General features: G+C 38.3%; 4 protein-coding genes across 4 annotated transcripts in view; 2 read left to right on the top strand and 2 right to left on the bottom strand.

Moving 5' to 3' along the window:
* plp2b (proteolipid protein 2b) overlaps positions 1-27,705 on the top strand; it is a 374,364-nt gene that overhangs the window by 113,388 nt on the left and 233,271 nt on the right. The window lies entirely within an intron of this gene.
* fkbp1aa (FKBP prolyl isomerase 1Aa) lies at positions 3,899-6,998 on the top strand. The gene is made up of 5 exons (XM_053317759.1): positions 3,899-3,975; positions 4,112-4,159; positions 4,948-5,060; positions 5,798-5,972; positions 6,852-6,998. Exons 1-4 carry the CDS (start codon positions 3,939-3,941, stop codon positions 5,927-5,929), a joined length of 330 nt encoding a protein of 109 aa, XP_053173734.1. The 5' UTR covers positions 3,899-3,938; the 3' UTR covers positions 5,930-5,972; positions 6,852-6,998.
* On the bottom strand, positions 9,631-12,498 carry LOC128357382 (syntaphilin). The gene is made up of 4 exons (XM_053317721.1): positions 12,455-12,498; positions 12,231-12,356; positions 11,073-11,222; positions 9,631-10,885 (listed from the first exon to the last, which is right to left on the bottom strand). Exons 1-4 carry the CDS (start codon positions 12,496-12,498, stop codon positions 9,631-9,633), a joined length of 1,575 nt encoding a protein of 524 aa, XP_053173696.1.
* rad21l1 (RAD21 cohesin complex component like 1) lies at positions 17,711-25,357 on the bottom strand. The gene is made up of 13 exons (XM_053318014.1): positions 25,211-25,357; positions 24,600-24,729; positions 23,926-24,025; positions 23,457-23,560; positions 22,616-22,720; positions 21,192-21,293; positions 19,775-19,882; positions 19,295-19,524; positions 19,089-19,170; positions 18,832-18,977; positions 18,608-18,718; positions 18,270-18,344; positions 17,711-17,893 (listed from the first exon to the last, which is right to left on the bottom strand). Exons 1-13 carry the CDS (start codon positions 25,355-25,357, stop codon positions 17,711-17,713), a joined length of 1,623 nt encoding a protein of 540 aa, XP_053173989.1.

Raw genomic sequence — 27,705 nt, 5'->3', positions numbered from 1 at the left:
GAAAAGACTGGCTGCTTGATGGATGTGACATCTAAATAATAGGCTGGGGATTAAAGGTAATACATTGCATACAGACAAACAGAAATTCATATGTTAAGTGTTTGCTTTACCTTCAGACCCGTGCAAACACTGTCTACACTGGATTGGATGAACACATTGTTTGTCCCTGCAGTGTTTTCATAGTGGAAAAAACATGCCAGTCAGTCATAACAAACCCAGTCTGCCCAGACCTGCAGAACTTTATATTAAATTCCTGAGGAGATCACAATATTTCCTAGAGTGGAAATTACAAATCCCCTTTTCTGCGTTGAGTCCAATTCAAAGATTTGTGATGACTGGTGATGCTACAGGTAAATAACCCTAACCCTAACGGCACAGTTTTTGGCTGTCTTCATATTCTTGGAAGTTTGTTGCTTTATTTCAATGTGTTGTGCAGTTTGTTACAAGAAAAGAGGTCTTCATAAACACCACCACCCACATACCTGCAGCAGTGTTATCACATCATGACATCACCATCGTTACAAAGGACTCATATTGGGAAAGAAACACAAACAGACAGTCACTCAGGTTATGAACGATGCCCCAGGTTAAGGGCGAAATTATTTGGAAGAGAAAACAAAAGCAAACAGTCAAATTGCTACAGCAGACTGTTTGTTGTAAACATCTATCACAATTTAAAGGCTTTCATATTGAAGTCAGACAAACCACACTTGACTACACAGTTTTCCTGGGCAATAGACCCTTTTCATGGTCAAAGCAGGACAAGCACAGATGGAAATTAATGCCATTAATGATGGCTGCGTGCCATTTCGGTGAGCCAGTTCCAGGCTCCAGTTTTGTGCATGCTCAATCACTGACTGGGACAATTAAGGGAATGGAGCCATCGTTAATGTTATTATTTACACCTGTACTTTTCCTGCTCAAAATGTCTGCAGTGCAAAGGGCCCACGAGGGATTATTAGTTGAAGGAAAATAATTATATGCACATCACGTCTGTACAAGGCCATTAGAAAGCAGCAGGAGTAAGCAAGTAAGAACCACTGCACACTTACTCCAAGCCACAAGATGTAATCCATTAGGACAATGTTTCGACTCGTGTTTAACCTGACGAAGATCTGAGTAGGATCGAAATGTTGTCCTAACTGATTACATTTTGTGGCTTGGAGTAAGTGTGCAAGGCATTCCTACTTGTTTCATCCATTAGGGATTACTACCAGTGTTTCAGATTAGGTTTTTTTCTGTTTTACATTAAGATAGTGTTTTTTATTATCTGGTTGAGCCATTGGCCCTTTGAGCTTTATACTTTACATTATAACAGAGATTCAGTGTTCCCAGATTTTATAGCAATTACTTTGGTGAATAGTATACAACATTATCATAACTAATAGAAATAATAACCAAAATGAACTAGTGTAGTTTGTAATAAACCAAATTTACCACATGCATCTCTGCTGAACTGACAATTCTGATGCAAAAAGCTTCTGATTTGGTCGTTGACACTGATACAGTTCAGATTGAGGATTCATTCATGTACTGAACAAACATTTAGTTTTGAGATGTACTGAAGGCAGCATCAGTAGCTACTTCATTTAAGGTAGTAGGCCTTTTTCTCTCCAGGTATTTTGACTTGTCACAACAGGAAAAGCACAGATGTAATTTATAATAATCATGGCTCTGGTCCATTTATGTGTACAGCTGGTGTCATCACAGTGAACTATGTACAATACAATACACAATACTTGAACTGGAGATGCATGCAGCCATTTTTTTTATTCATTATTATTTATTTTACAGCTTTGATTACTTCAGTATTAATCTACAATATAGAAAATAGTAAAAAATAAAGTAAAATCCTTGAATGAGTAGATGTGTCCATACCTTTAACTGGTACTGTAGAACTTAAACAGTCTTGCTCCATGATTGCTTTTATAAATGCGTCCTCGCTCGTCACATAAGAGAAGTAACCAAACTTTGATGTTTTTCCTTTATATGTGAACCCCGAGCAGCTTCTCAAATCATGTTACGCTTACATTAACAATAACATGCTGGTATGAATATCTTCCTATCTTTTATATTGTTCATCCGTTATCAATTAATAAGAGAACAACAGTCTTTAGATTTTGTATCATAATGTCACACACTTTAATGAAAGTCTAGCTTCAAAACAAGATGAAAGTATATCCGCCAGCATTTATACGTCAAGTCCATTTATTCATAGAGCACATTTAAAAATGACAAATGTTGACCAAAGTGCTTTTTACAGAGACTGAGAAACACAATCGAATGAAAACACAGACACAGTTATGAGGATAGAGGGGAATGACATGAATTGAATAAAAATGGGATTTAGTTTCTAAACACTATAGAGAGTAAAAAACAAATGAATAAAATAAAACCAGAGTTTGACTTTTCGTGTCTTCATTTATTTATTTGGATCACAAATAGCCTCTAACAAGCATCTACTCTTCCTGAGGTCCACACAAATAAACATTACATCATAATAGAAATCAATAGTGTGATAAAATCCAAGGCAAAAGGAACAAAAACAAACAAACAAAGCAATGATTCCACAACAATAAAAACTACCAATAAAGTTTATGTGCTTTTACAGAATAACTTTTCCTAACAGCTGATAGACTACTCTTCTGTGGTCATAAGCTGCTGGTTTTTATTTATTTCATTTATATTTTATGTGTGTATGCATATATGATGTATATACACATGTGTTTCATTATATACCTCATTCAGTTGTCCCTTAATGCTGTCTATGTTTTGAATGTCCTCCCCTTTGGAAAACATGTTGTGCTTATTGCTTGAAAATAAAATAATTAATGATTATTAGGGTTAGGGTTATTATTATGAAAATAACAACAACAATGACCAAACAAATACCTATGCTATATCTTAAAAGTCAGTAAGAAAGATTTAATAAAGCTCAAAAATTGTAGTATTATCACTAAAAATTGTGTATATGAACAAAATGATATAATTTTCTTACATTTTTTTTTTTTTACTTTTAAAGGTTTTTTGTATATATTATTTGTTCTTACTCATTTGTGTACATATGTTTATTTGTGTATTTGTATGAGCTATTGGATACATGAATTTCCCCAATGTGGATGAATGAAGTGCATTTATCTGATCAGTGATATCTGACTGTATACATATTATTCATGATTTATTCATCTTTGTAAAGTGATGCTAACTTCCACATCAATGTTTATTGATATATTATGTTTGATGTACTGTTGTTTTATGTGTCTTGTAAGGTGCCCTTGGGTGCTTTGAAAGGTGCCTTTAAATAAATAAAATGCACTATCTATCTATCTATCTATCCATCTATCTAGCTATCTAGCTATCTATCTATCTATCGTCATATTCTGAAGCCAACATGTTCTAATAGGAGAGATCATAATGTCTGATGATAATAATAATAATAACACATTTTATTTGTAATACACTTTACATTTGAAGTAAATCTCAAGTAGGACTACAAGGTAAAGGCATCAATAGGCTATAAAATACATAATTAAATTCAATAAAACTGTCATAAAATATCATAGAAACAAGAAAAATCATGATAAAAATGTAGTTATGTGTGCCTTATCATAATAATAATAATACATTTCATTTGTAACGCACTTTACATTTGAAGTAAATCTCAAAGTACTACAAGGTAAAAGCATCAATATAAAAGACGTTATTTTTTTAAAAAAAGGACATAAAACATCATAGAAACAAGAAAAATCATGATACAATATGATAAAAATGTATAGTAATGCGTGTCTGATCATCATCATCATCATAATAATAATACTAGAGCATCCGCGGCCCACTGGTGCTACTCCCCCTCTATGCCCCTCCACCCGCCGCCTCCTGCCTCCTGCCTCAGAGCGCATTGTCGGGTGGTCGAGAGAAAGGACACCGAGGAGCCAACCATGGGAGTAGAAATAGAAACCATAACTCCTGGCGATGGTATGGAATAAACCGGATTTGATTTATTTATTTTAACAGCATACAGCGTTGTGTTACATCCACAGCGGCTGTTGTAGTTTATTATTATTATTATTACTACTATTTTACAACATTTTCTCTCCATTTTTTTCCTCAGGACGGACATTCCCAAAGAAGGGGCAGCGCGTCGTGGTGCACTATGTCGGTGAGTGTGTCTGAAACGGAGCCACAACATTTTAGGAGATAAATCACTTTTAAAAAAAGGCTAATTGAACAAACATTACTGTAGTTATAAGCGGTTTAATAGTCTGTTGTTATCGCTTCATGCTGGGCTGAGTAAGGATGTGTTTCTGCTAACATCCGCTGCTGTTTCTGCCTGTTAGCTGTTAGCATCGCAGCTAACATCCAATCCCCTGTTTATTTAAATTGCTTATTATATCACCGGTTTGTCTGAATTACAGTGTCTAGTTACAAGGACTCTAAAGGTTGTTGTTTTTCGTGTATGTGTGGAAAGCATGGATGGCTATAACAGTGGAGCTAACGGTGCTGCTGCTGCCAGCCGCCCAACATCAGCAAGCTAACCGGTGTTACGTGTTAAATGGTGACCGTGTTAGCTGCTGCCTCTCGTACATCACAAGATACATTACGAGAGATGAATGAGGCTTTTGAACATAATTTAACTTACATACTTGGTAAGAGTAACGTTAGATATTAAACACAAACGAGTGGGTTTTTAAAAAAAAAAAGGATTAAACTATACAATTAAAAGCTTTTTAGGAGAACACCTACGTGAGAGTCACCAATTAACATGGTACCAGTTATACCGTAACACCCGGCCGCAGCGGAGCTAGCCGGCTAACTTTAGCTATTTAGGTTCCCGTTAGGAGGCTGTTTTGGCACTCGGGGGGGATAAAAGTGGGACTCATCAACAACTCAGTTAAGCCGATTTGTCGAGTGATTTGTAAACAGCCCCTTCATCCCCCTCCTCACCAGGAACACTGGCAGATGGGAAAGTGTTTGACTCTTCGAGGTCTCGAGGGAAGCCCTTCAAATTTAAGATTGGTCATCAGGAGGTGATCCGTGGCTGGGAAGAAGGAGTAGCCCAGGTGAGGAGGAGCTTTTTTACTATTGATCTAACACACGTACAATAAAAAGTACATTTACTCATGTACTTGTGTCTTTTAGGTGCTGCTTTATACTTCCACTCCACTACAATTCAGAGGGAAATGTTTCACTTTCTACGTCACTACTTCTATTTGACAGCTTTAGTTACTTTTGAGATTAAGGTTTGACACAATGGATAAAATGTCAAGCAGTTTACAACATTTATTTTGTCTTTTGATGTCTTACAAAAAGCAGTGTGTAGTTGTGCTCACATTTCAGATGTCTATGAGTTGTTAACAGCTCCACTAAATAGTAATTTTCCCCTCTAAACTTCTCACATGGTTTCATGTCAATAAATGTTCAAATGATCCAATATTTCAGCAACAGTTTGTTCATCAGAACTTTGTTTTTTATTCTTTTCTCTCCCATTAATCATCTCATGACCCCTCACATTTATCTTGTGACCCTTTGGAGGGGCCTGACCCCTAGGTTGGGAACCACTGGACTAAACTAGCTAACTGTATATAAAGTAGTGTAAACCAGCTCTACTGTACCTCCAGCAGCTACAACAGTAACATGCTGCTCTAACACTGATGCTTCACTACTTAAGTAAAGGATCTATACTTCTTTCACCGCTGGTTTTATTGTTTTGTTTTTCATGGAAATTTTCAGATCTGCTTTTATACCATTTAATTCAGTATCAACACGAGTTAAAGTAAATCTTCCATCTCCTCCACAGATGAGTGTAGGTCAGCGGGCCAAGCTGATATGCTCACCAGACTTTGCCTATGGCAGCAAAGGGCACCCAGGGATCATCCCACCAAACGCCACTCTAACCTTCGATGTGGAGCTGCTTTGTCTGGAAGCCTGAAACTTGTGCACTCACTTTGTTTAATTCCACTCAAATTTTCAGGGTGAGAAATGTTTTTATCATTTGAATGATCAGCATGTTTATGTGTGTCAGACAGTGTAACTGATGTAGCTAGATGCTGCACCAGAGTAACTGAGAGTCTGTGTAAGAGCCTTTGAGCCTCACATGTACAGCGACAATACATTTAATCTTTGTAATTTAACCAGTGATGTCACGAGATGAAATGCTATGTGCATAACAGGCTTTATTCTTTAATCCCCCTTTGTCCTCTGCTTCTTAAGGGGAAGGGGAGGGGGGGGGGTGTCACAATTTCCAAGTCTCTCTCTGAATAATAGTGAAGATTTAAAATAGGTTTTTCTTGCCATTCCTCATTTTTATTGGCCATTTAAATATCTTATAATCCACTTACAATGTAAGTGAAGGGGCCCTCTCTCTGCAAAAGAAATGTATTTAAAAATGTTTCCAAAGCTAATGTGGAGCTACAGTCCAAATGAGTCAAATCAAGTAGATATCTTTCAACATTTACAGTCTTTTTTAGTGCCAAAGTCCTTCTTTTTGTCACTATACTTTTATCACAACTCAACAGGGAAACACAAAGAGGGAATTTGATGCTAAAAAAGACTGTACATGTGGCAGATATTCACTTAATATGACTAACTCAGACTGCTGAAGCCTCAAATAAGCTTCACATCAACTTTTAAATGCATTTTTGACACACTGTGTCCTCCATCACTGACACTGAAAGCACATTTAAAGGGGATCTTTTAACAGTCAGTATGAACAGGAGGAATGATTACAGCGAGGAATAACTCTTTCACTGTACATATGGACACCTGACTGTTGTCTTTAATGCAGATGTGAAAAACTGTGAACCTGTCCTTTAATCACAGCACTGAAGCCTTCTTCTTCTTTTTCGATGCAGGTTGACTCCTATCTCGGGAACATGGAGGAAAAATGTTAACAGATGATTCCTGCTCTTGATTCCTGCATAGGACCTATGTCTATAGCCTCACTAGTTCACTCCTTTCCATTTACATTCAAATTGTGTTACGTCACTTGCTTTAAAACATTATACGTCATGCTATACTTTAGATTCCATACAGTAATAAGTCATAGGCCATCCCATCACATGTGTTTTGTCATATTCTGCTATGTATTTTATGTTGTTTTTTTCTTGTTTTTGACTTAAAAGTTACAAAATATGTCTGCCATCAGGACCAGGTTTTAAATAAGTGTCATACATATTGAATCAGTCTCATTCCTGTGGCTCTGTGGCCTTTACACAAAAAAAATTGTATTGATTGCGGGTAATGAATTGTCTTGAATAAATAGTTGTTTGACACAATGATATTTCTATGAATTACCTTTGTGATACTTGTTATTGGACTCAATTAGAAAAGTGTGAAATTCATTGTAACCAGGGATTCATGAATCAAGCACATGATTGCCATTTATAGCCTACAGGTCTCTGCAAAATGTAGGGTTTGCTTTGTCTATACCGCAGCATCAATTCTTAATTTATAAGAGTGAAATATGACTTTATCGCTCAGATGTTCACAACTGGACATTATTCGTCTTGTTATTTGCTTGAAAAACATTTGGGGAAAGTTTATTTTGCCAAAAATATGGTCATGTTGGAAAATATTTGGTCTCTGGCAAAAAGGTTTCTCGACTTGCAGGGTAAGTTCCCCCCCACAAAGATTTGTAGGCACACCTTGGGGTTTGTGATTATGTTTATTTCAAGGAGTTGTGTGTAACAAGCTGTGGATGTTGTAAAGGTCTGTTCCTTACTCGAAACACATTAAAAAGAGTAATTTTAACACAAACTGCATTTTTTTTCTTCCCTTGAATGATTGTATGTCATTGTCTAACCTCATTATTATCCTCTTAAAATAGGTTCTATAAATCTCATTGATGGTGTTAGAATGAAAGAAAGCAGATAGAAGAATAAGTCACTTTTAAAAGGATGGAAGAAACATCTGGATTTTTTTCTCTGTGATATTCTTTTGTGTAATTTAGTGCAGTTAATCACTTTATCATTGCTTTGCTTTTGCATGTGCAGTACAGACTGATAGAAGGTCTTTAATGTGATTCAGTCCAGACTACGACACAAGAAGTATCTGGAACAGGATGTGACACAAATGTCGAAGTTCATCTTTAAATAAATTATGCAGCTGTTTGGATCCAAAGTCTTAAAGATTAAAAGGAAGGAAACAGAAGTTCTACAATATGTGCTTTTACAACTGCAGATAAATGACAGTTTTTATTTTGAATTGGCACTAACATCTGTACTTCTCCCATAAGTTGAATCATTAATTAAAACTACTTGTAAAACCTCACTGGAAATATCCCTGAAAGCTGAAACATGAAATGAATCACCAAACATATTGCACATCATAGTTTGTAGTTACATGAGACATTTTCAGTCAGTAAAATGACCTCTTGAAAGATTTGCATTTTAGGAATAACGATAAAACTACTGTATGATACATTATATACATTATTATAAACTGCAGTAAAATGCCATGAAAGCAACTGACACAAGCAATTATTTCCCAACTATTAATCTTTACTTGTAGCTGTGGAAAGATCTCATGTTACATCTGAAATGAGAAAATATATCACAGTATCAAAAAACAATTTTATCTCTTCACAAACGTCTCATCAGCATCCTTCATTCATCCAGTACTGTATATTAAATGTTCCCTCTTATCTCCTTTTAACCTTTTAACCGTTTAACCATTTAACTGCAGATACACGAGCAGACGGTGCATTTCAGGACTCGAGAAGCTCACATAACAGACTCTTTTAGTGTTAGATTCAAACTGCATTAACAGATATATGCATGGATGAACACAGATCCACATTTTTGTCTCAGGACATAGATACATCATAACTGAGTCTGGAGAAAGAGAGACACTGTACAATGATAAACTTACTCCCATGATTTATTTATTAGCAAGAGATTCAATGATCTGTCTTTCCTGCACCTGAGTATTAGATTTGATGCACATGCTCTACGTTTCGGAGGGGTAAAAAGTCCCCAACAGCTTTTGGTATAAATGACCGAAGTACAAAAATGAATGCCTACACACTCTGTGCTCTGTAAGTTTCTCAACAAGTCAGACTTTCTCTTTTATTTTCCTGATTTTGCAGGATGCTCCTTTAAAGAAAGGTCATGACTGTGACTCTCTCTCTCTCTCTTTCGTTCACTATCAACTTTTCCTTTTAAACACATGATGATGATGATGATGATGAAGATAGAGGGATAGAAGATGAGAAACAAGCATTCAACTTAACACAATTTCTCTTTTTACTTCTTTTCATAATATAATCTGCATGACTTCACCCAGAAGATCATCTAAACAACCAGGCAGAGGCGTTTTAATTCAAGCAAGAGAATCCAACCCAACTGCGGGTTACATGCAAATTGCAATATAGTGAAAACAACTTAAACTGCAGGCAGAAGCAGTAAGTATATTTGAGTAATGAGAGCATTAAATGTACAACTCATCCTTTGTTCTCTAAGGCAAGTCATGACCACAAAATCACAAGGGCATTATGTAAAATCTAAAAATCTTATTAGTGGGGAAATGCAACAACAATGACCAGAATCGAATCAAATCTGAAGCAAAGTCAGCGTTGCTGTGGCTGTGCCTGCACAGGTTGGGAGTTGTTAATGTCAGAGGGAGCAGAAAGTGTCAGATTGGTGCTGTCCCGTTCATGTTGGACAGCCCTCGCCCCCTGCCTGCACCTTGACGGCGGAGCGAGTGTAGGGCCACAGCGCAGCAACCTCTCAGCAGGGATCCAATATGGTATGCAGGCACCATGTCCCCTGGCCCCCCACGACACAGCCACGCCATTGTTGGGACCACTGGCACCGCCAAAGCCAAAAGATCTACAAGGAAATAGCGGCTCCAGTGGCACAGCGGAGGGGAACGTCCTTCTTCATTTGCTGCTTCAGTTTCCTCCTCATTGTCTTCTTCTATCTCCAGCACTGTAGCTTCCTGTCTCACTGGAAGTGGAGCGGTACGATGGGGCTGGCAGGTGTGGGGCTCTGCTGGCCTCATTGTTATTTCCTCTGACTTGTCGGGCGGTAGAGGCTCTAAACTGTATGAGTGCTCAGCAGGGGACAGAGGAGGTAAAGATGATGGAAACTGATGCGGTTCTGATGGGGTGATGTCCGCTGTTGCTAAAGAAATGACACTCAGCTCTTCGACACCTCCCTCCTCACACAGCCAGGTCATGGTCGGGCTGCAGGCCTGGGAGCGGACCTCTGGCTTCTTCTCTGCCGCAGGAGCAGGGGTAGGGATCGGATCAGTGGCAGGGACGGCAGCAGGTGCCGCTGATATTGGAGCCTCCTCCTGAGGTAAGTGCAGGAACAAGTGATGATGAGGAAGGTAGGTGTGTCCACCGTACCTGCAGCTGCTGCTGAGAGTGTGGCAGGAGTGTGAGATTGGCAGCACAGCCCCCCCGCTGCACAGTCTTTCATAGGTGGAGGAACGGGGCACAGTTTGGGGGCCTCTGTTGTGGCCCTGTGATGGCAGCGGCTCTGATAGGAGGGCCGCCTCCAGGAGCAGGTGTGTTTGCCCCGCTGGGCGAGATGCTGCGCTTGGCTCAGGAGCATTTGAGCTGCACTCCACCTGCAGAGCCTCGCTGCTCATCCGGGTGTAGGGGGCGCCACGGCTCAAAGTGCTGGCAGGGGAACAACCACAAGAACGAGACTTCCCCCCCGGCCGAGCTCCCTGCAACCCTGAGTATGGCTTGTGGTCATGGGGATCTGGTTCCCGAACATTCGGGTTGGACCTCACTGACTCTACCACCTCTTGGAGGTGCTGGATCTCTTTGCGGGCCTCCTTCAGGGCTAACTGGGCCTCCACACGGTGGCATTCCTCTTCTATCCAGTCTTCCTGCATCCTGTAGAGCTGGGCCCTCAGCTCATCTATTTCACAGTCCCTGGTTGAGTATAAAGGACAATTGAGTAGAGGACATTTTTTTAGTTTTTTCTCTCTTACAGAGACCAATCATGGTAATTTTGTGCACAGAAGCGTAAAAAGATATGTTTAACTAATTCTTACTGGTTACCATGAAAGTTGGAATCACAACTAGTACAACACTTGAGCTGAAGAAGAAAAGGACTCACCTGTGCTGTAGTCTTTCCACATTGTCTCTCAGCCTGGCTCGCAGATGTCGTATACACACCTCCTTCTGTTGCAGGGGTGTAAGGTACTGCTCCGGAGTAGGGGGTCTGATCCCATGGTTGTTACTGCAAGCTGTGTGCTTTGCCTGACGCCTGAATCAACACACAGGTGTGAAAAAGTCATTTACATGAAGTGATTGGCTTTTTTCACGGGTCCAGTTCAGAAAAATAAACAGCAATGAACTGAGCAAAGCTTGTGTTGAACATGATCCTGCAGGCAGGGTTAAAGTTAGACACAAGTTGTTTTTAAAGCTGCTGATATTAATCAAAGTGTCATGTTTGAGGCTCACTGTGCAGAATGATGTTTATTTTCATATTTATGTGCTGAAAGTTTCTCTGAGGTAAAAAGTGGTTTACCTACAAGCATGATTTATGATATTAAAACTAGTTTGGAGCCAATCGTTGGTCAGTCCAATTTCAGTAAGTCGTGTGAAAACTTGAAGCCTCCTGTGCACAAACATTGAAAATTGACTTTTCAGTAAAATCAGAGACATCTTATGTTAAAGAGTTAAACTTTTGAAATAAAAAACTGCATATTCATTTTCTAGATTCTGACATTTTTAATGAGGGAGATGAAGTATGTGAAATTATAAGGATTTTAATGAGATATTTGAACTTCCTTGTGAAATAAACCCCAGACTCTATTGTACAAAGCAGAGTACTTTATATACATCTTAAAACATGTCTGGAGGGGATCTTTAAATATTCCACTTTATTAACAATTTATTGGGCACATCTGTGCAGACTGATGCAATCCAATCAAAACAGCCCTGCAAGGAAACTAGTGAATCTTATAATGGTCTGTTTTTGTTGCTATTGACTCAGGGAAGTGTTAAATTAACTATATAGTTATTTTAGAGATTGTAGTTTGTGGAGCTGTTTAATTATATTGCATTATACTAAGATATGGTTCTATTATTGTCTGTCCCAATTTACATACTTTTAATGCAAATGGGCAAGAGGAGCTGAGGAATGCTGGGGTCTCAGTTTATAACCACATTGGAAGAGGGCATTAGTCCATCTCAGGTTTAACACATGAGTCAAACTCATCAGGAAAAGCTGCTCTGAACAAGTGAGACAAGTGAGTTTTATAAGTCTTACCTGGGTGTACTAGGATATGTCCGGGCTGTGGGGCTGCTCTCTGCTGCCCTAACCCGACCAGGGTAGGTGTTGGTGCTGGACGCGTCACTGTATCGCCCACTGGCCACACTCGTTCCCACTGAGCGCCTTGCAGGGAGGTAATACGGTGAGAAGTCCTTATATTAAATGTGTCAGATCGTTTGCTTCATTGTGAAACAGAAGGTGCGAGAAGGAGGCCACAGTACCTGCGCTGACCTGAGGAGGGCTTTCGACTCGGAGTGAGAGACATTGGTGTTCGAGGGACCTCCAACCTCTCCACGGCTGCCTCTAGAGAGGGACGCTAGGAGCCCTCACAGCTGGACTGTAACGGCCACATCACATACAGAAACACATCAGAGGTAAAGCACAGAGCAGAACGTGTGGAAAATGAATCCCAAAAGAAAAGGCTGTCGTCAGTAATCTATTTCAGTAAAGAAGGGCCATGAAATATTCAGAAATGTCCTGTCCTGTAAGTAGCATTATGTGCTTCTTCACTGAAAGTCAGTGACAATAGTCTGACCCTAACCCTAATAAAGAAATAGTCTAGGCCAGCAGCGAATAAAGCATCCTTTCTCTGCTGACACAAAGGGGATACAGTGAGTTCAAGTCAGTGCAGCTGCCTCTATGTGAGCTGTGCCCTCCCCATCAGCAGAGCTGCAGATAACATTAACTGGTGTCAAAGGGCAAAAAACAAGGAAAATCTGACATGTGGTGGCTGGTGTACGATGATAAAATGATCACTGTAGTTATTACCTATCTACACTATTACTGTTACTTCCTACAGTGGGATCCAATAACTACAGGAGTCCTTAAGAAACTCAAGGCGGTTTAAATAAATAATCATTTAATTTCACTCTCATGTCACTCTCTATAAGCACAGCCGGAGCATAAAAACACCTGCCCCCCTTTAAACATTTGGATTTTACACATTTTACTGTTGATCACTGTTCAATGTCCAAATTCTTTCCAAAATTAAGGACAACGTGCTGTTTCAAAACCTTCTGTGCACAAGCAGGAGTAAAATGGTGGACAAATACTGAGTCTTTACATGATGGGGCATCAAAACTCTACCAAAATGCATCTGTAGCACTGAACATCAAAAATTAGTGCTGAATGCAAGACTATATTTAGTTTAGATACATCATTTCATTTTAAGAAACACTGCAGTTTGATATGGTTAAAAAAGAGTCAGAACATGTAAGGGGCTTTGATATCAATACTGATAAAAAAAAGATATATAATTTATATTTTGTTGACCAGTAGCAATGAAATCTAAGTACACTGAGTCTAAACGCCCACCACAACTACCATGAAAACCCCAGAGGAGATGACCTCAGTGCACTCAGTAGCCACAGCTCGGCAGGAAAGTAAAAGCAATAATGAGCACATACACTCACCAGACACTTCATTTGATGCATATGTACAATCCAATGTGATCCAATGCAACAGCTCTGCCATTAATTATACTTTTATGAAGGTTATACAATTTCACTTTTTGTTGACATTGTCTGAACGGTGATAATTATACTTTCTGGTTATTATTGAGGTCATTGTGGCTGACGGTGATGATGTGCTCCTTATGAATGTTAATGGGGAGGACACAATTCAATATAATGCACCTTAGTCCATCACCACCACCCAAAATGACCTCAATAATAAACATTAAGTAGAATCATCACCTTCCTGACAATGTCAACAAAATCTGAAAATGAATAAGCTTCATAAATGTATCATTTATAACCGAGCTGTTGTATTGGATTGAATTAGATTGCACAGGTGTACCCTATAAACCCTATAAACATGCTTATTTTCTGTCTCCACCTCAGTTATTATGGAGCAGCTCAGTTCTGCCTTACAGCAAAAAAATAACTATCACAAGGACAAAATGTTCTCCTCTTTCTTCAAAAAAGTGTCTGACTTCATGCAGCTCTGTGAAGGTTAGAAACCTGCTGATCCAAGCCTCAAATACACCTGCAGGTGGATAAATCTTTGTCATGACAGCAGACACACACACACACACACACACACACACAGAGGGCCTCATAATTAAACCAGTCTAAAACGACATAGCCATTTTGTCCTATATTTAAATTCTAGGACGATGAGACAGGAAATCTCACCTCCCTCTCTTCTGACTGCGCAACAAGTGGCCACTACGTTATTGGTGAGAAATACGCAATCATCTTACGTAAGTATCTGTGTTTACTGTGGAGGCGAGCAGCAGACAGTAGGTGGATGAAAACTGCACTCAGAGCACCAATTTACACCTTTGAGATGATGAGACAGCTGATGATGCCACAAGGATCTACAAGTCATAATATCTCATGAGGTGTGTGGATGCTGCGCTTTGTCCTTGGAGGCATCATTATGGCATTAAAACGCAGTGCTTTCTCCACATCTGTCGCATATAATAATAACAATAAGTGTTGGGAAAACCAGAGCAGCCAAAATAAAGTATCATCACTGGTTTGCATATGCAGCTAATAACAGAAAAAGGTCCTTAAACACATCACGTAACAACCCAGCAGCTACTTTCCTTATAAAAGAAATCCCGGTTATAATAATCATGACAAGAAGACAAAAAAAAAAAGCTGACTAACAAATCCAACCCCAGCTGTGTCCTACATACGCTTACTCAACAATGATAGAAGACCCGACACACCTTACATTAAGAGAGAGATTGTGCGGTACCATTTAGGCAGGTGGAAGTTGTGCATCGTGGATAAAGCTTCAGTTCCCGCCGGGTGTGATGGTGGCTGAACAGTCCCTGGAGGCAGCAGGAGGAGAAGATGCTGATGATGATGCTGATGAGAGTCCATCCTGCAGCCATGAAGCCCGGAGATGAAATGAGGCAACTGCGACTGCTGCATCGCTGCTTCTTAAAGTGACAGTAGGGCGATAACGCTTCATTTGGCAGGGGTTGATTGTTGACTGACTTTTTTTTTTTCTAGTTGAGGTAATATTTCCTGGTAGATTAATTTTCTTTTTTTTTTAGTTTATAAACCAGATTTAATCCAGCTGTGACAGCAGGCAGGGTGATGAGCATCCGGCTGGACTGGTACAGAGGTGGAAAGAGTACTGAAATATTTGACTCAAGTAAAAGTACCACTACTTTGAAGAAATTTTACTTGAGTACAAGTAAAAGTACTGGTCTAAAAATATACTCAAGTAAAAGTAAAAAGTAGCTTGTTAAAAAAATACTTTGAGTAAAAGTTACTTTTATACTTTTATAACGGGGGTGGGTGGGTGGGGGGGGCGGCTGTAGGACAAAGTGATGGCTCATAAATCTCTAACTAGTTGTTTTAATTAAAGATAAAGGTATACATTTACAAATTCAGCTTCAATGGCAAAATATGTCGACACACAACATTTAAAACATTTATGGAGATATGTCATTTTAGTGAAGACCGTCCCATAAAACATTTTCAAATAACACAACCATTAAATTGAAGGTGGCATAATTGTGGATTCTGTAAACCCGGAGCGATTTTAGACTTTTTTTGGGGATTTTCTTACACCCCTAAATTTGATCTCAGCACCCCTAAAAATAAATGATAAACCCTCCATAGTCTCTAAATATTGTGTGGGAAACACTGAATGATTATTGGAGGTTTTTAAAACACTTGCAGGGCATTGAATGTCAAATTCTCATTAGGAGCTGAGCTCCTCTAAAGCTCTGATCCTAGTCCTACAATCACCCTGGTTTAAACCAACAGTCATACTGCATATCTATGAATCACTATGGGTCAAAGTCACAAGAGCAATAACTTTTCTTTACATTACCCAAAGAAGACCAAACTTTTAAGTACCCATGTTTAAAAGGCTGTGCCCCTGTGCAGCTTTCGCTCAATTCTCTCATTTCCGACGCTGTCCTTTTCACGTGAACGCATCATGCGCAATGCCTCGTCCTACACGAAGAGTGAGACAGATGACAGCACAACGTCTAATGGACATTTCTTTTAGAGTTTGTTGTGTTGTGTTAGAGTTTATATGTCGCTATGAGAGCTAGCTGCCAGGTGTAACAGGCTGCATGAATGTTAAGTCATTGTATTATGCTGGTTAATGATTCTGTACGATACTCTTTGCTTTAAAAAAAACATTCGGCCAACATTTTTTACTCAGTAACGGATGTGATTTAAAATGTAGCGAAGTACAATACTTCACACAAAACATACTTAAGTAAAAGTAAAAGTACAGATTTTTAAAACTACTTTAAAAAGTACAAATACACAGAAAAGCTACTCAATTACAGTAACGTGAGTAAATGTAATTCGTTACTTTCCACCTCTGGACTGGTACACCGTGTACAATGCCTCTGATGATGGATGAATGTGCACACAATCACTCACTGACTCACACAGGCCGCAGACAAGAGCAAACTTTGCTTTTATATGATAGAAATATATTCAAAAACATGTATTTATTTTTTTAACACAATCCACAATCTTACAAGCCATAACAAATATTTACAATTTTAGACCCAAAAACAATTTCAAATGGCTTTAATGACTCTTATGTCAGGACTCTTTACACAATTAACTCCCAGAACAAGCAGAAAATGGGAACGCCACTAAATTCAGTTTTGTCAAGTCTTCAAACATCTAGTCTGTATTAGCTGTCATCTCCTAAAACCATGTAGGGTTCTCTGGTAAAAGAAGTTGCATGCTAATAAATAAATAAAACTCTTGAGTATATAATATAACATTAGTCGGCCATTCTGAAAATGATTATTTACAGTTTTCGGGATTGAAATGGCACTTTACCAAATTATCCACACTATAAGAGGGACAGGTGGATAATTTAATTCAGTGTCAGTATGTACATATAAAATTAATATTTGTAAAACATTAAAATGTATACAAATAGATACAACTTTAAGCCACTTTTGTGCTTCATATAGATGTCAAATATGCTTTTTAACCACTGAAACGATTAAATTAAATACATGCTTTTTAAAAGGAAGGCTAATCCCCAATGTAACCTTGAAGAATAAAGTACAGATTTCTACCCAACAATGTCAATAATACCTGTACTTCAAAGCAAGTTCAGTGTTATATACTTAGCGTTATGAGGAACAACAATATAAATAGATTAAGATTTTGCTTATATAAAATAACAATAAAAACATGAATTACTCCAAAATGATCTCTCAGATCACTTAAAGTCTGACAAAGAGGTTTCAGGAGAAATGTTCCTCCTTCCTCAAGAACATATGTACAAGTTTTCAGACATTGACACACCGATATGTGACATAAAATCCAAAAATATTCTTCTTTTCAAACTATTCTATTCAATTTAACATTCAAGCCATAAACTTAAGTGAATAAATTAATTTTACTCTGTGAAACTGACACTGTAACACAAACGTGTGCTACTCATGCATGAGGCAGATCCAGCAGACCCAGGACTGCAAGTCATTCATGAACCCAAGCCATCATTTAATGAAACTGCTTTCTGATTTACTAATTAAAGAACTTGGGTCCCGGTGTGGCAAAGATGTCCTCATAAGGTTCGCTCTGGTGCAGATGGAGGGCTTGTTGTTTTTTCAGGACCAGGAGACAGAAGAAAGTGGCTGCAGCCTGTGAGCGAGTGCTCCCTGCGCAGAGTGCCTCGAGGCTGAACTTGCTGTCACTGTTGCTCTGGCTCTGCGGCACAAGAACGAACACAGACACAGACAGAAAGAGACACACACAGACAGACACACACAGGCAGAGACACACACACAGGCAGACACACAGGAGAATTAAATTTCTCCAACATCATCCCTAATCCTGCTCTGTCCTTCTCATCTCTAAATCCGTGTCGACTGTGGCTTTAGATTTTATCTGCCATTCAGTGTTAAAAAAAGGAGCATGGACCCTGCCTACACTGGAAATAACAATCCTGTGTGTTTAACGTGGATGCTTTAGGAAGACTCAATTACTCAATAATATATTGTTCTGAATTGACATTTATATGTGAGATGAGGTAGTTTCTGTTATCGCCACATTCACACTTGAACATTTATTTTTAGGTCCTTACTTTCAGAGCCCTCAGAAGCTTCGCTGCTCGCCTGGTTATCTTCCTCTCCTCAAAGTCCTGGCTGTCCAGCATTGACTGCAGGTTACAAAAGGACCATATTTCAGTCAGCAATGCTGGGCAAATCTCCAAGGCAGCATGGAAAATTAACACCCACCATCTGTCAAATGCTCATAGATTGCAGCTTGTCTGTTGTACCGACCACTTTTAGAGATAACCATCCATTATTAGTTCACTTGGAGGTGAAAAGTGGTGGTGGGAGTCTGACAGAAAAGTACAACAGGGCTGTGGATCATTTTCTAACTCTGTGAGTGTGTGTGTGTGTGTGTGTTCACGAGCACCTGAGTGTGCATGGATGATGACTGAGTCTCCTGCGCCATGTAAGATGGATGAACAAACATGGAGTCTTCTGATGGAAGTTCTGGATGAGTGAATTCGGATTGGTTTTCATCCTGACACACACAGTAGAGAGAGAGAGATGATAAAAAATGTGAAAAGGCATCAGCTGAGATTTGAATCATTTCACTGCACTCACCTTCTCTTCGTCAGAAATGCTAATGCTTACTTGTGCGAGCTCTGAGCAATTGTCGTGCTGGTTGTTGTTTGAGTGATCGAGGACTGTCAGCTCAATGTTGTGGGTTTTTTCACAATCTACTGATGAATCTACAACACTGAAGTTGTCTGTATTGAGGCCACTTATGTCTCGCTGCACTATAGAAGACAGAATGCAGAGCTTATGTAACAAAGTGGAAGCAGAGCAGAAGGCAACAGCAGCTATACAGTACATACAGTACATCACTGCTTAAATATGCAAGTTCCTACCCTCTTGATCATCCAGCCGCATCTCCTCAACCTCCTCGTTCACACCAGAGTATTTCACCTGGAAAGTACTCTTAGCAAAGAGCTGCAAAGGCAGAATGAGATTTAACCATAACAGAGATCATTTTAATTAAATGTTCCACTATTAAAAAGACAAATGCTTTTATGATGCTAAGATTTCAGGGAACATATTTTGCTTATCTTTTCACCTTGTGAATCTGTGAAGTTACTACATTGGAACATGGTAGTGCAAAGAGTTTGTCTGCAGCACCGCTCTCCTTCCATTGCATCAGCTGTCGGGTCGGGGGGGCCATGTCCAAAGGGGCAACCAGATCCGAGTAGTCAGCAAGCTGCTCTCTGATAGCTTCATTGGTCAGCTCCTTCAACTGGTCCACCACTAACTTACGTTTCCTTTTCCCCCTCTTATTCTCTGAGCTCGCTGAAGAGAAACAGTCACAGTTCATCTAAGTGCTTGTTTTTTTTTTTATGTGAAAACAGCCTCTGTGTGGTATGTGTGTGTAAATCTTTGGTTTGGCTCTTCCTCCAGTGTTCAGATTTATAAGCATAATGAATGTGTGTGTGATTTCAAAGGATCGATGCCAGCATTTGTTATAGCGCTTAAGTTACTGTTTACATAATCGACATTTATGAGTTGAGGGAACACAGTTTTTAAGGAGTTGTTTGCCTACGAGTGATGGCCACAGGTTCAAGGGCGAAGGCTTCTTTCTCATTAGCAAGTACGGTGGTGTCGTTCAGCGTAGGAGTCGCCACCTCCACAGGATCTGTGCGTTCAGCATCTGGAAAACATATGGAGTCCATTATGAGTTTAAAAATAAGCCTGAATGCAAATGTACTTCCTTGATGAATACAAAATAACACCACTGTCCACTGCTGCTGGTGTATAATCCAACAAAAACCACATCTGTGTGGATGTGAAAATTAGAGCAGAAAAAAAGAAATGGGTCACTTAATTAGTCAATCAACAGAAAATAAATCAGCAACTACTTTAAGTTAAATGCCAAATAATCCCCAATCAACCTTGATTGATGATGAGCTGCTTTTCAGACTAGCCATTAGAAGACGGCACCTAGGGCTTTACAAAAAGTTATGTAGGAGATTTGAACATCTGGAATAAAAAAGCAGGCGCTGGACCAAATAATTACACCTGTAACCACGGTATCTGCACATTTAAGTACAAATTTAATGACTTAAGAAATTTTTAAAACATCTTTAAGGAAAAAAATAATACCATTGCTGCCACAAAAGAATACGACATATTAGACTACTATAAACTACTATATACACAGTTCTGATACAATAATGATACGCACAACACTAAGTTATGTCATCATTTATATAACTTTATGTATTGTTTCTGTGTAAAGCTTTTGTCCTCTGTCATGAAGCAATGTATATAGGACTGCAACTAATGATTAGTGACATTATAGTTGTAACTGCTGATCATTTTTTACTTTAATAAGTTGATTGGTTGGTTTATGTAAAATAATGATAAATAATAATGATACACTGAACAAATATAATTGTGCTCATTCACTGTGCTCCAGCTCAAATCAAATTGAATGCATTAACTCCTACAATTCCAGACATTTTAAGACATTTTTAGATCTTGAATATCAAACACGAAATTCTTCAGACATTTTATGGATCTGCAGGGACCCTGTGGAACAGTAAAAAGTCTGCACACTGTAGCTCCCAATGCAGGTATAATATAATTTAATGGGATATCACAAGTGATGTTTTGAGCCTCCTGCTCTCCTTCAGGCAGAAGCAGTCTGAATATTCTTGTGATATCCCATTAAATTATACCTGCATTGGGAGCTACAGTGTGCAGACTTTTTACTGCTGTTACCTGGGGCTTTAGGAAACTTTGATGAATATTTTGAAAATAATCTTCAAATGAATAAAAACACTTGCTAGTTGCCTCCCTACTGTTAATACAAAATACTGTACAGGCACAACATTAACAATTACTGAATTACTACCAAGTTCTAATGGAGTTGTTCTGCATTCATGCTAATGGAAGGTAAACACAGGAAGTATATAACTGTAATGTGCTGTAAAATATTTATCATGATGGGTTTTTACCGTGCTGATAATTGAGTGTGGAGGTCTCAGGATGTACTGTTCGAGGCTCCTCTGGGATGAAGTCTGTGGACTCCGGATAATCACTGGAGTTCCCCAGAAAGTCTACAGAATCATTACAAATGAATCAGTCACTCTTACTGTTGACAAATAAGACAGCAAAAAAAAAAAAAAGCACACCATTGACAGAATAAGGACAAAGATTTACAGGAGACAGTTTTTGTGTCTGAATCTGTAGCAGACGTGCTTCAAACTAAACCACTGAAGAAGGAAAGCAGAAGAAACGAGGTTATCATTCATTGTTTATCCAGAACTGAGAGGCAGTCAGGCCATGCTCTGTGTGAGATGCTATTTATTTTGTCTGTCACATTTCAGAGACTGGATCCTCCAAACAATGCAGCCCATGAACACGGGTCCCTCAAGAGGACCTGAAGGCCTCCCCTAATGAGACAGTCTACCCTCACAGAGACCAGACCTAATGGTCCGTTTGAGCAATCCCAGTGAACTTGTGAAATCACATATTTCACAGTTTGTGACCAGGACATCGCCCTGACAAAATGCAAACACCACTTGGAAATGTACAGACCTTACAGAAAAACTTGCAACATTTAACCTAAACACATAACAGATGTCTGTTGAAATAGTTTCAGACTCATGGTAAACATTGTAACCACAGAACTTATTTTTCCCTATAATGCCCTCTGATTCACATTATGTTTGGGTTTGTAACAGGAGCTAAGTGTGGAGTTTAAATCTGGCTTCAATTATATAAATCCTGCAGTAATTTCTTCATTAGTAGAGCTCACATAACATATGACCAGTGACCAACGGCCATCTGATTGCAAATACAGAGTATCTGGTAAATATGAACAACACCCCTGGTATTTCCTGATTTAATGAGTTGGGATCCCTTGAACACTCAATTTCACAACTAACGCGAACGAAATGTACTGAATACTGAGGCAGCACAAAACATAAAACTTATGTCCACCATATTTGCATCTACTTGCCAACTTTGGTGAAGCCTTTGACGTAGGAATTAAATTCCTTGTCTTATAGCCTCTGAATTGGGACACAGAAATGTGGTGTGTTGGGTTTGCTTGAGTTAATTCCTCTAAAGGGTAACATATGAGTCACTTTTAATCTTAGGATGCATGAGTACAAAAAAAAAAAAAAAACAGCCACGCCTTTTGGCCAAAATATATGCAACATCAATTAAACTCCCTGATTCCTCTTCAAACTCAAAACAGTTTGTGACTAAATTACATCTTTACTGTGAACTGCTGTAAGATGTATTACAGTCTGACGTGCATAGTTTGGCAAAAAGGTTAAAGCACAACAACAGTAAAGCAAGTTAAATCACAAGGACAGTTTTCTTTTTTGTTTTAATATGGCAAAACTGTTCCAGATGAATTCACAATTATTACCAAGCAAGTCGAATCCTTTATCCTCGTCCCCAAAAGTGTCTCCATTTTGAGCCAGGCTGTGGAAGCTCATATCCAGCAGTCCACTCTGGAGGCCCTGGGATTCTTCTCCTATCCATCAGAACACACAGCAGAAATGTTTGCAAAGTCAGTGAGAGATGTCAGCTCTGCACAGAAAGAAATATCTTAAAAGGATAAGGCTGCCCTATATTTTTTGTTATAGTCACAAACTCTGTGTTTGTCTATCTCTTAGTACTTTCTCTTCTTTCAGCCCCAAGCACATTTTTTCCTATTTTGGAAACAGGTCAAACATATTTTCATTTTTAACAGGAAATATGGAAACTGCAGATTTCTAGAACAGCTGGCCATTGCAGTTTTTATTTTAGTAAATATTACTCATTCAGGTGTAAATAGTGCATTTGTTGGGGACTATTTTCAGCTGTAGATTTAGCAGGGTACTGAATATTTACTGCAGCAGTGTCCAAGTTATTGTAACTACATGTACATAAAATGTCAGTTAGAGCAACAGTGAGGCTCATTCATGTGTTTGTAATAGTTTTTAGACAACAATGAGTCTCCATGGCAAAGAGGAATAAGAAACATTATGCTTTGGTTACACAAGCGATACTTGTAGGATTAGTTAACTGCCGTTTTTGCTCTTTTCATGTTGACAATAAGAAAAACCTCGAACATCACCAGACTTATCCTTTAATCCTCTAATTATAGTACAAACGTTGAATGCAATACTAAATGACTGGTGTACCACAAGGCTCTTGACTAACAAAGCAAATGACAAAAATGTAAAAACAGGAAACACCATAACATTAAAAAACCTGGTTCTTACTGATGTCTGTCATGTTCAGAAAGCCTCTTCCAAAATCCTCTTTCAGAGTGATTTCCTCTGATCGACACTGGTTCAGTGAAAAGTGGTCCGTGACATCTATGTTACTGGTGTCCCAGTTTAAAGAGAGCATGGTGTGGACAAAGACAGAATACTCATCCATTAGATTTAAAGCATCAATATATGATCCAAATTTAATCGAAGCAGTTAGCTTTAAGAATTCAAAACATTATTTCATTATATAATTTCCAGCATCAGTGATGTTTCTACTGCACAACTGATTTTTTCATGTAAGGCATCTTGAAGAGTGATCATTAAATGAAATATACTAAGACCTGCCTGTGTTTTAAATACTATCATTTGAGAAGTACAAAACAATGCAAAAATGTATCAAATACAGCAAGACTTAAAATGACAACTACAGTACAAAAAAGTATGTTGGGTTATGCTGGAGAAAAGGAGACATGTTTACCTCGGATTTGGCAGCTGGGTATCGAAGTCGGTGAAATCTTCAATCAAAGTAATTGCTTTTACTGTGGCCTCAAGCGCCTCGACAGGCATATCTGTCTGACCTGGTGTGTTAAGAGAGAAAACATTTATTACAATTACACCTAAAATAGCTAAGAACAGCATCCAAAAAAGAATAAAAACATAAACTACAGTTACTTTGACAGGTACTTTATTAAACCCTTAAATCTCAATCTCAAAGTTCAATGAACCTTTCTGGGGGATGTTAACAGATTTGTTTTAAGCAGTTGAAATGTATGCCTACACCTGTTCTGGGACTTTTTTTTTTTTTTAGATACTGTACATGACATGAATGTAAATAAGCACTTTCTTTGCCAAACTTTTACATGTTGAATATGTCACCCTCTGGTGGTAGTGCTCTTTAATGAAGGTATTTACAACTAATTGTATAAATATAACTAAAATGTATTCCTGGCAATCAGATTGTGAAAAGAGTCAAGTTTATGTTTAATGTCCAGTCAGCTTCTTCAGAGTGCAGATTTGATCATCTTATTCAACACACTATCACATAAAGTAAACCGCTCTGAATAAGTAATTATACTTCTGTACAGCCATATTTATGTTTCAGTGCTATTTAAATAACTGCCGCCACTGATAAATAAAACATAAGTGTGTTACCTGGCCTGAACGCCACTTTAATTTGAACCAGGGCATCACTGCAGTCTGCAAGAAGATACTTTGCTTTCCTGGAGTAAATCCGGACCACACCAAGGAGCAGATGGCCAGATGTCCGCAAACCAATTTTCATCTACAAAAAAACCACACACTCAGATGTTACTCATACCTTTGTTTATACACTCACTGGTCTATTTATTAGGAACACCTGCGCCATCTAATTCAATCCAATACAACAGCTCTGCTTTAAATTCTACATTTATGAAGCTTACACATTTTCAGTTTTTGTTGACATTATCAGAAAGGTGATAATTCTACTTCATGTTTATTATTGAGGTCATAGTGGGTGATGGTGTTGCATTATATTGAATGGTGTTCCTGATATTTTGCCCCTCTCATGTATGTTAATGGAGTGGACAAACTATTAGGAACACCAGTAAATATAATGCACTACCATCAGCTACTATGACTTCAATAATACACATGAAGTATTAGTCAATATCAACAAAAACTTAAAATGTATAAAAGTAGAATTTATGGCAGAGCTATTTTATTGGATTGAATTAGATTGTAAGTTATAACATTATCATTTTTTTAGAGTTTTCTTTTGTTACCTTTGGAGAAATAATATCTCTAATACTTGTTTCCAGATTGCAATCAAACACTTGGGCCTTTGTGAGTTTCTTCTCCCAGTGTGCTGCTAACCAAATCTTGGCTAGCGGCCCTCTCTTGGACGTGAAGAGTTGCGTGTAGAACATCATGTTGCTCACCTGTCACCTGCCACAAACACAACAATTAAAACCTTAAAACCTCTTCCATGTATCTACTGCACGGATAAACGTTTAATTTTATGACAATTTCAACACTAGAAAAATAGTTAACTCTGAACAAAGTGTAATTTAACGTGACTCCAAATTTGAGCCTGAACGTAACAAACTTTTAAGGTCAATGTCGGCGACGCTAAGTTAGCTGCGTTAGCAGAGGAGGTTACACAATAACTTGAAAGGGGGCATAATAAAGGCGGGTATTTGTAACAGCTCACAATTGATCTAGAATTATCTAGTGTTTCATTTCATTAATTATTTATGCTTACCAAGCTAGCGGACCCGACCTACCTGTACGTTATATATGTCTATGGTTGTAAATACCGCGTTTTGACGTTTGAAACGTGACGTCACCGGGAGGAACCAAAAAGATTTTTGACGCACCCGCATTTTTCTGAAGACCCGCCCTACTCTGCCTCTGATTGGCTATAATTCGTTGCCTTCGTTGGCGAAGTTCAGAGCCTTATTGGGTAATGGGTATGTACATCACAGTCAGAGCCAATCAGAGGCAAAGTAAGGGGTCATTGCAGAATACAGGTAGGAAAATAATATTGACAAACATTTTTTCTTTAGGTTGTCACGGTGGACCGTTCTCTTTAAATTGCTTTCTATAATTTCTGGCATCGTTAAATAATTGATAGTAAATCATGGCGTGAGGAAAACGAAAAATATTGATCGTTAAATATTTTTTTTGAGTGGGCGTTGAACTGCTTCACTCGGTTGAGGTTAAGGTTAGCATGTACTCTTCTCGTTTAATGAAAACATCTGACTTTTTATTGTAAAAACTAGCAGCAGAAACTGGTCGATTTGGTGTTTTAATCGATATAGAAATATAGTTCACGTCCTGAGGCCAAAGAGAGAAACAAAAGAGGCTCAAACTAACTTAAAGGATCGATGAGGAGCTTCCCCCCGAAAAAGAAGGTGAATGTTACTCAAAGTTCATTAAATTTACACCTACTCATAATTGTTTAACATGTGAATGGAGTGTGAAGTCATGATTGATAACATTTAAACATGTTTTAAATTAATTGTTAACCTCAGTGAATTAGTTAGAATAGCCTCAAAGGTAAAGTCTTTTGATGCACCTAGATGGACTATTAATGATTAACCTACCACCTTTACCTCATCTGGGCAGATTGCTATGTGAATGTTGTTGTATCATAATCTCCACAGTTTGTAATTCTAGTTTCTTTTAAGCAGTTTTATCTAATTGTTCAGTTTTTGACAGCTTACTCTTTGCTGTATGAAAAAACACACATTATACAATAGTTGAAATTCATACCTGTGCACTGAGGTGTAAATTACAAATGTTCACCAAAAGCAGTCAATAATAAAAATTCATTAAGCCCTTTTTTGCATGCATATTGTGTGCACTTAATGCAAATTGTAGAGATTTGTATGAATTTAGGGTTTTTTTTCAAGATTTACAAGTTAAGTAGCTCTTGTTTAGGTTTTGTGTAATAGTGGAGGCTTTAAATGCACTGTACGCCCACACAGGTGTTATTAGTCACCCTGACTGACCACCTCTAATTGGGTCAAAGTTGGGTTGAGGTGTGCTGTGAATTACATTATGCTACCAAACTTTATGTGCCAATAAGAATGATAAAGGTTTAAGGTATTATTCTGCCTTAACAGGTGCAACAAAGCCTACAAGAGAGGAGACGGAGACTTCAGTCCTGCACAGTCTATGGTCCTGCACAGTTCCATGAAGATCCCTGATCAGGTAACACACTTAAAAACATCTGGCTGTTGGTGTATAGGAGCTTTAAAATGATCCGAATATATTTTGGGTTCAGAAATGTAGATGTAATCAATATTTTTAAAACCATACTAAGCAGTTGTTACCACATGTTTTTCTGTGTGTGTACACTAGAGGGCAGCAGGGCATTAGCACATAGTCACTGAGATACAGACTATGTGCATTGGCCTGGCCTGGCCACCTCAACACACTGACACATACAGACAATTGGATGATTAGTGTCTTTTTTTCCTTTTTTTTTTTTTTTTACCTCTCATTACATATTTATAGATAAAACACATTAGCGGCTTTTAAGAGGTGCAACAACAACAACAACAATATACAACAAGGCTTCTACAATTTACAGTAATGGGACCAAACAAAATAGCTCTGCTTTAAAAAATAAGTTATAATGTTCAAATATCCCCTCTAAAGATGTTTTAACATGTACATAAAACACTCTACTTTGCATAATAATTTGTGTCTGATGTGGTTTTTCCACAAAAAAGTTAAATTATATTGTTAAAATCATTAAAACTACTCAATC

The sequence above is a fragment of the Scomber japonicus genome, chromosome 4 (genome assembly GCF_027409825.1).
Source record: "Scomber japonicus isolate fScoJap1 chromosome 4, fScoJap1.pri, whole genome shotgun sequence".
NCBI lineage: Eukaryota > Metazoa > Chordata > Actinopteri > Scombriformes > Scombridae > Scomber > Scomber japonicus.
The sequence above is the reverse complement of the archived record's forward strand: the minus strand, read 5'-3'. Positions and strand labels throughout refer to the sequence as shown.

Coding starts and splice junctions, on each gene's coding strand:
- rad21l1 (XM_053318014.1), bottom strand. CDS start 25,357: ATGATGTTCTACACGCAACTCTTCACGTCCAAGAGAGGGCCGCTAGCC. Junction 24,026..24,599: donor TAAAGTGGCGTTCAGGCCAG/GTAACACACTTA, acceptor TTAACACACCAG/GTCAGACAGATATGCCTGTC. Junction 19,525..19,774: donor TGAACCTGTGGCCATCACTC/GTAGGCAAACAA, acceptor GTTTCTCTTCAG/CGAGCTCAGAGAATAAGAGG.
- fkbp1aa (XM_053317759.1), top strand. CDS start 3,939: ATGGGAGTAGAAATAGAAACCATAACTCCTGGCGATG. Junction 3,976..4,111: donor AACCATAACTCCTGGCGATG/GTATGGAATAAA, acceptor TTTTTTCCTCAG/GACGGACATTCCCAAAGAAG. Junction 4,160..4,947: donor CGTCGTGGTGCACTATGTCG/GTGAGTGTGTCT, acceptor CCTCCTCACCAG/GAACACTGGCAGATGGGAAA.
- LOC128357382 (XM_053317721.1), bottom strand. CDS start 12,498: ATGTCTCTCACTCCGAGTCGAAAGCCCTCCTCAGGTCAGCGCAG. Junction 11,223..12,230: donor ACATATCCTAGTACACCCAG/GTAAGACTTATA, acceptor GTGTTGATTCAG/GCGTCAGGCAAAGCACACAG. Junction 10,886..11,072: donor GTGGAAAGACTACAGCACAG/GTGAGTCCTTTT, acceptor ATACTCAACCAG/GGACTGTGAAATAGATGAGC.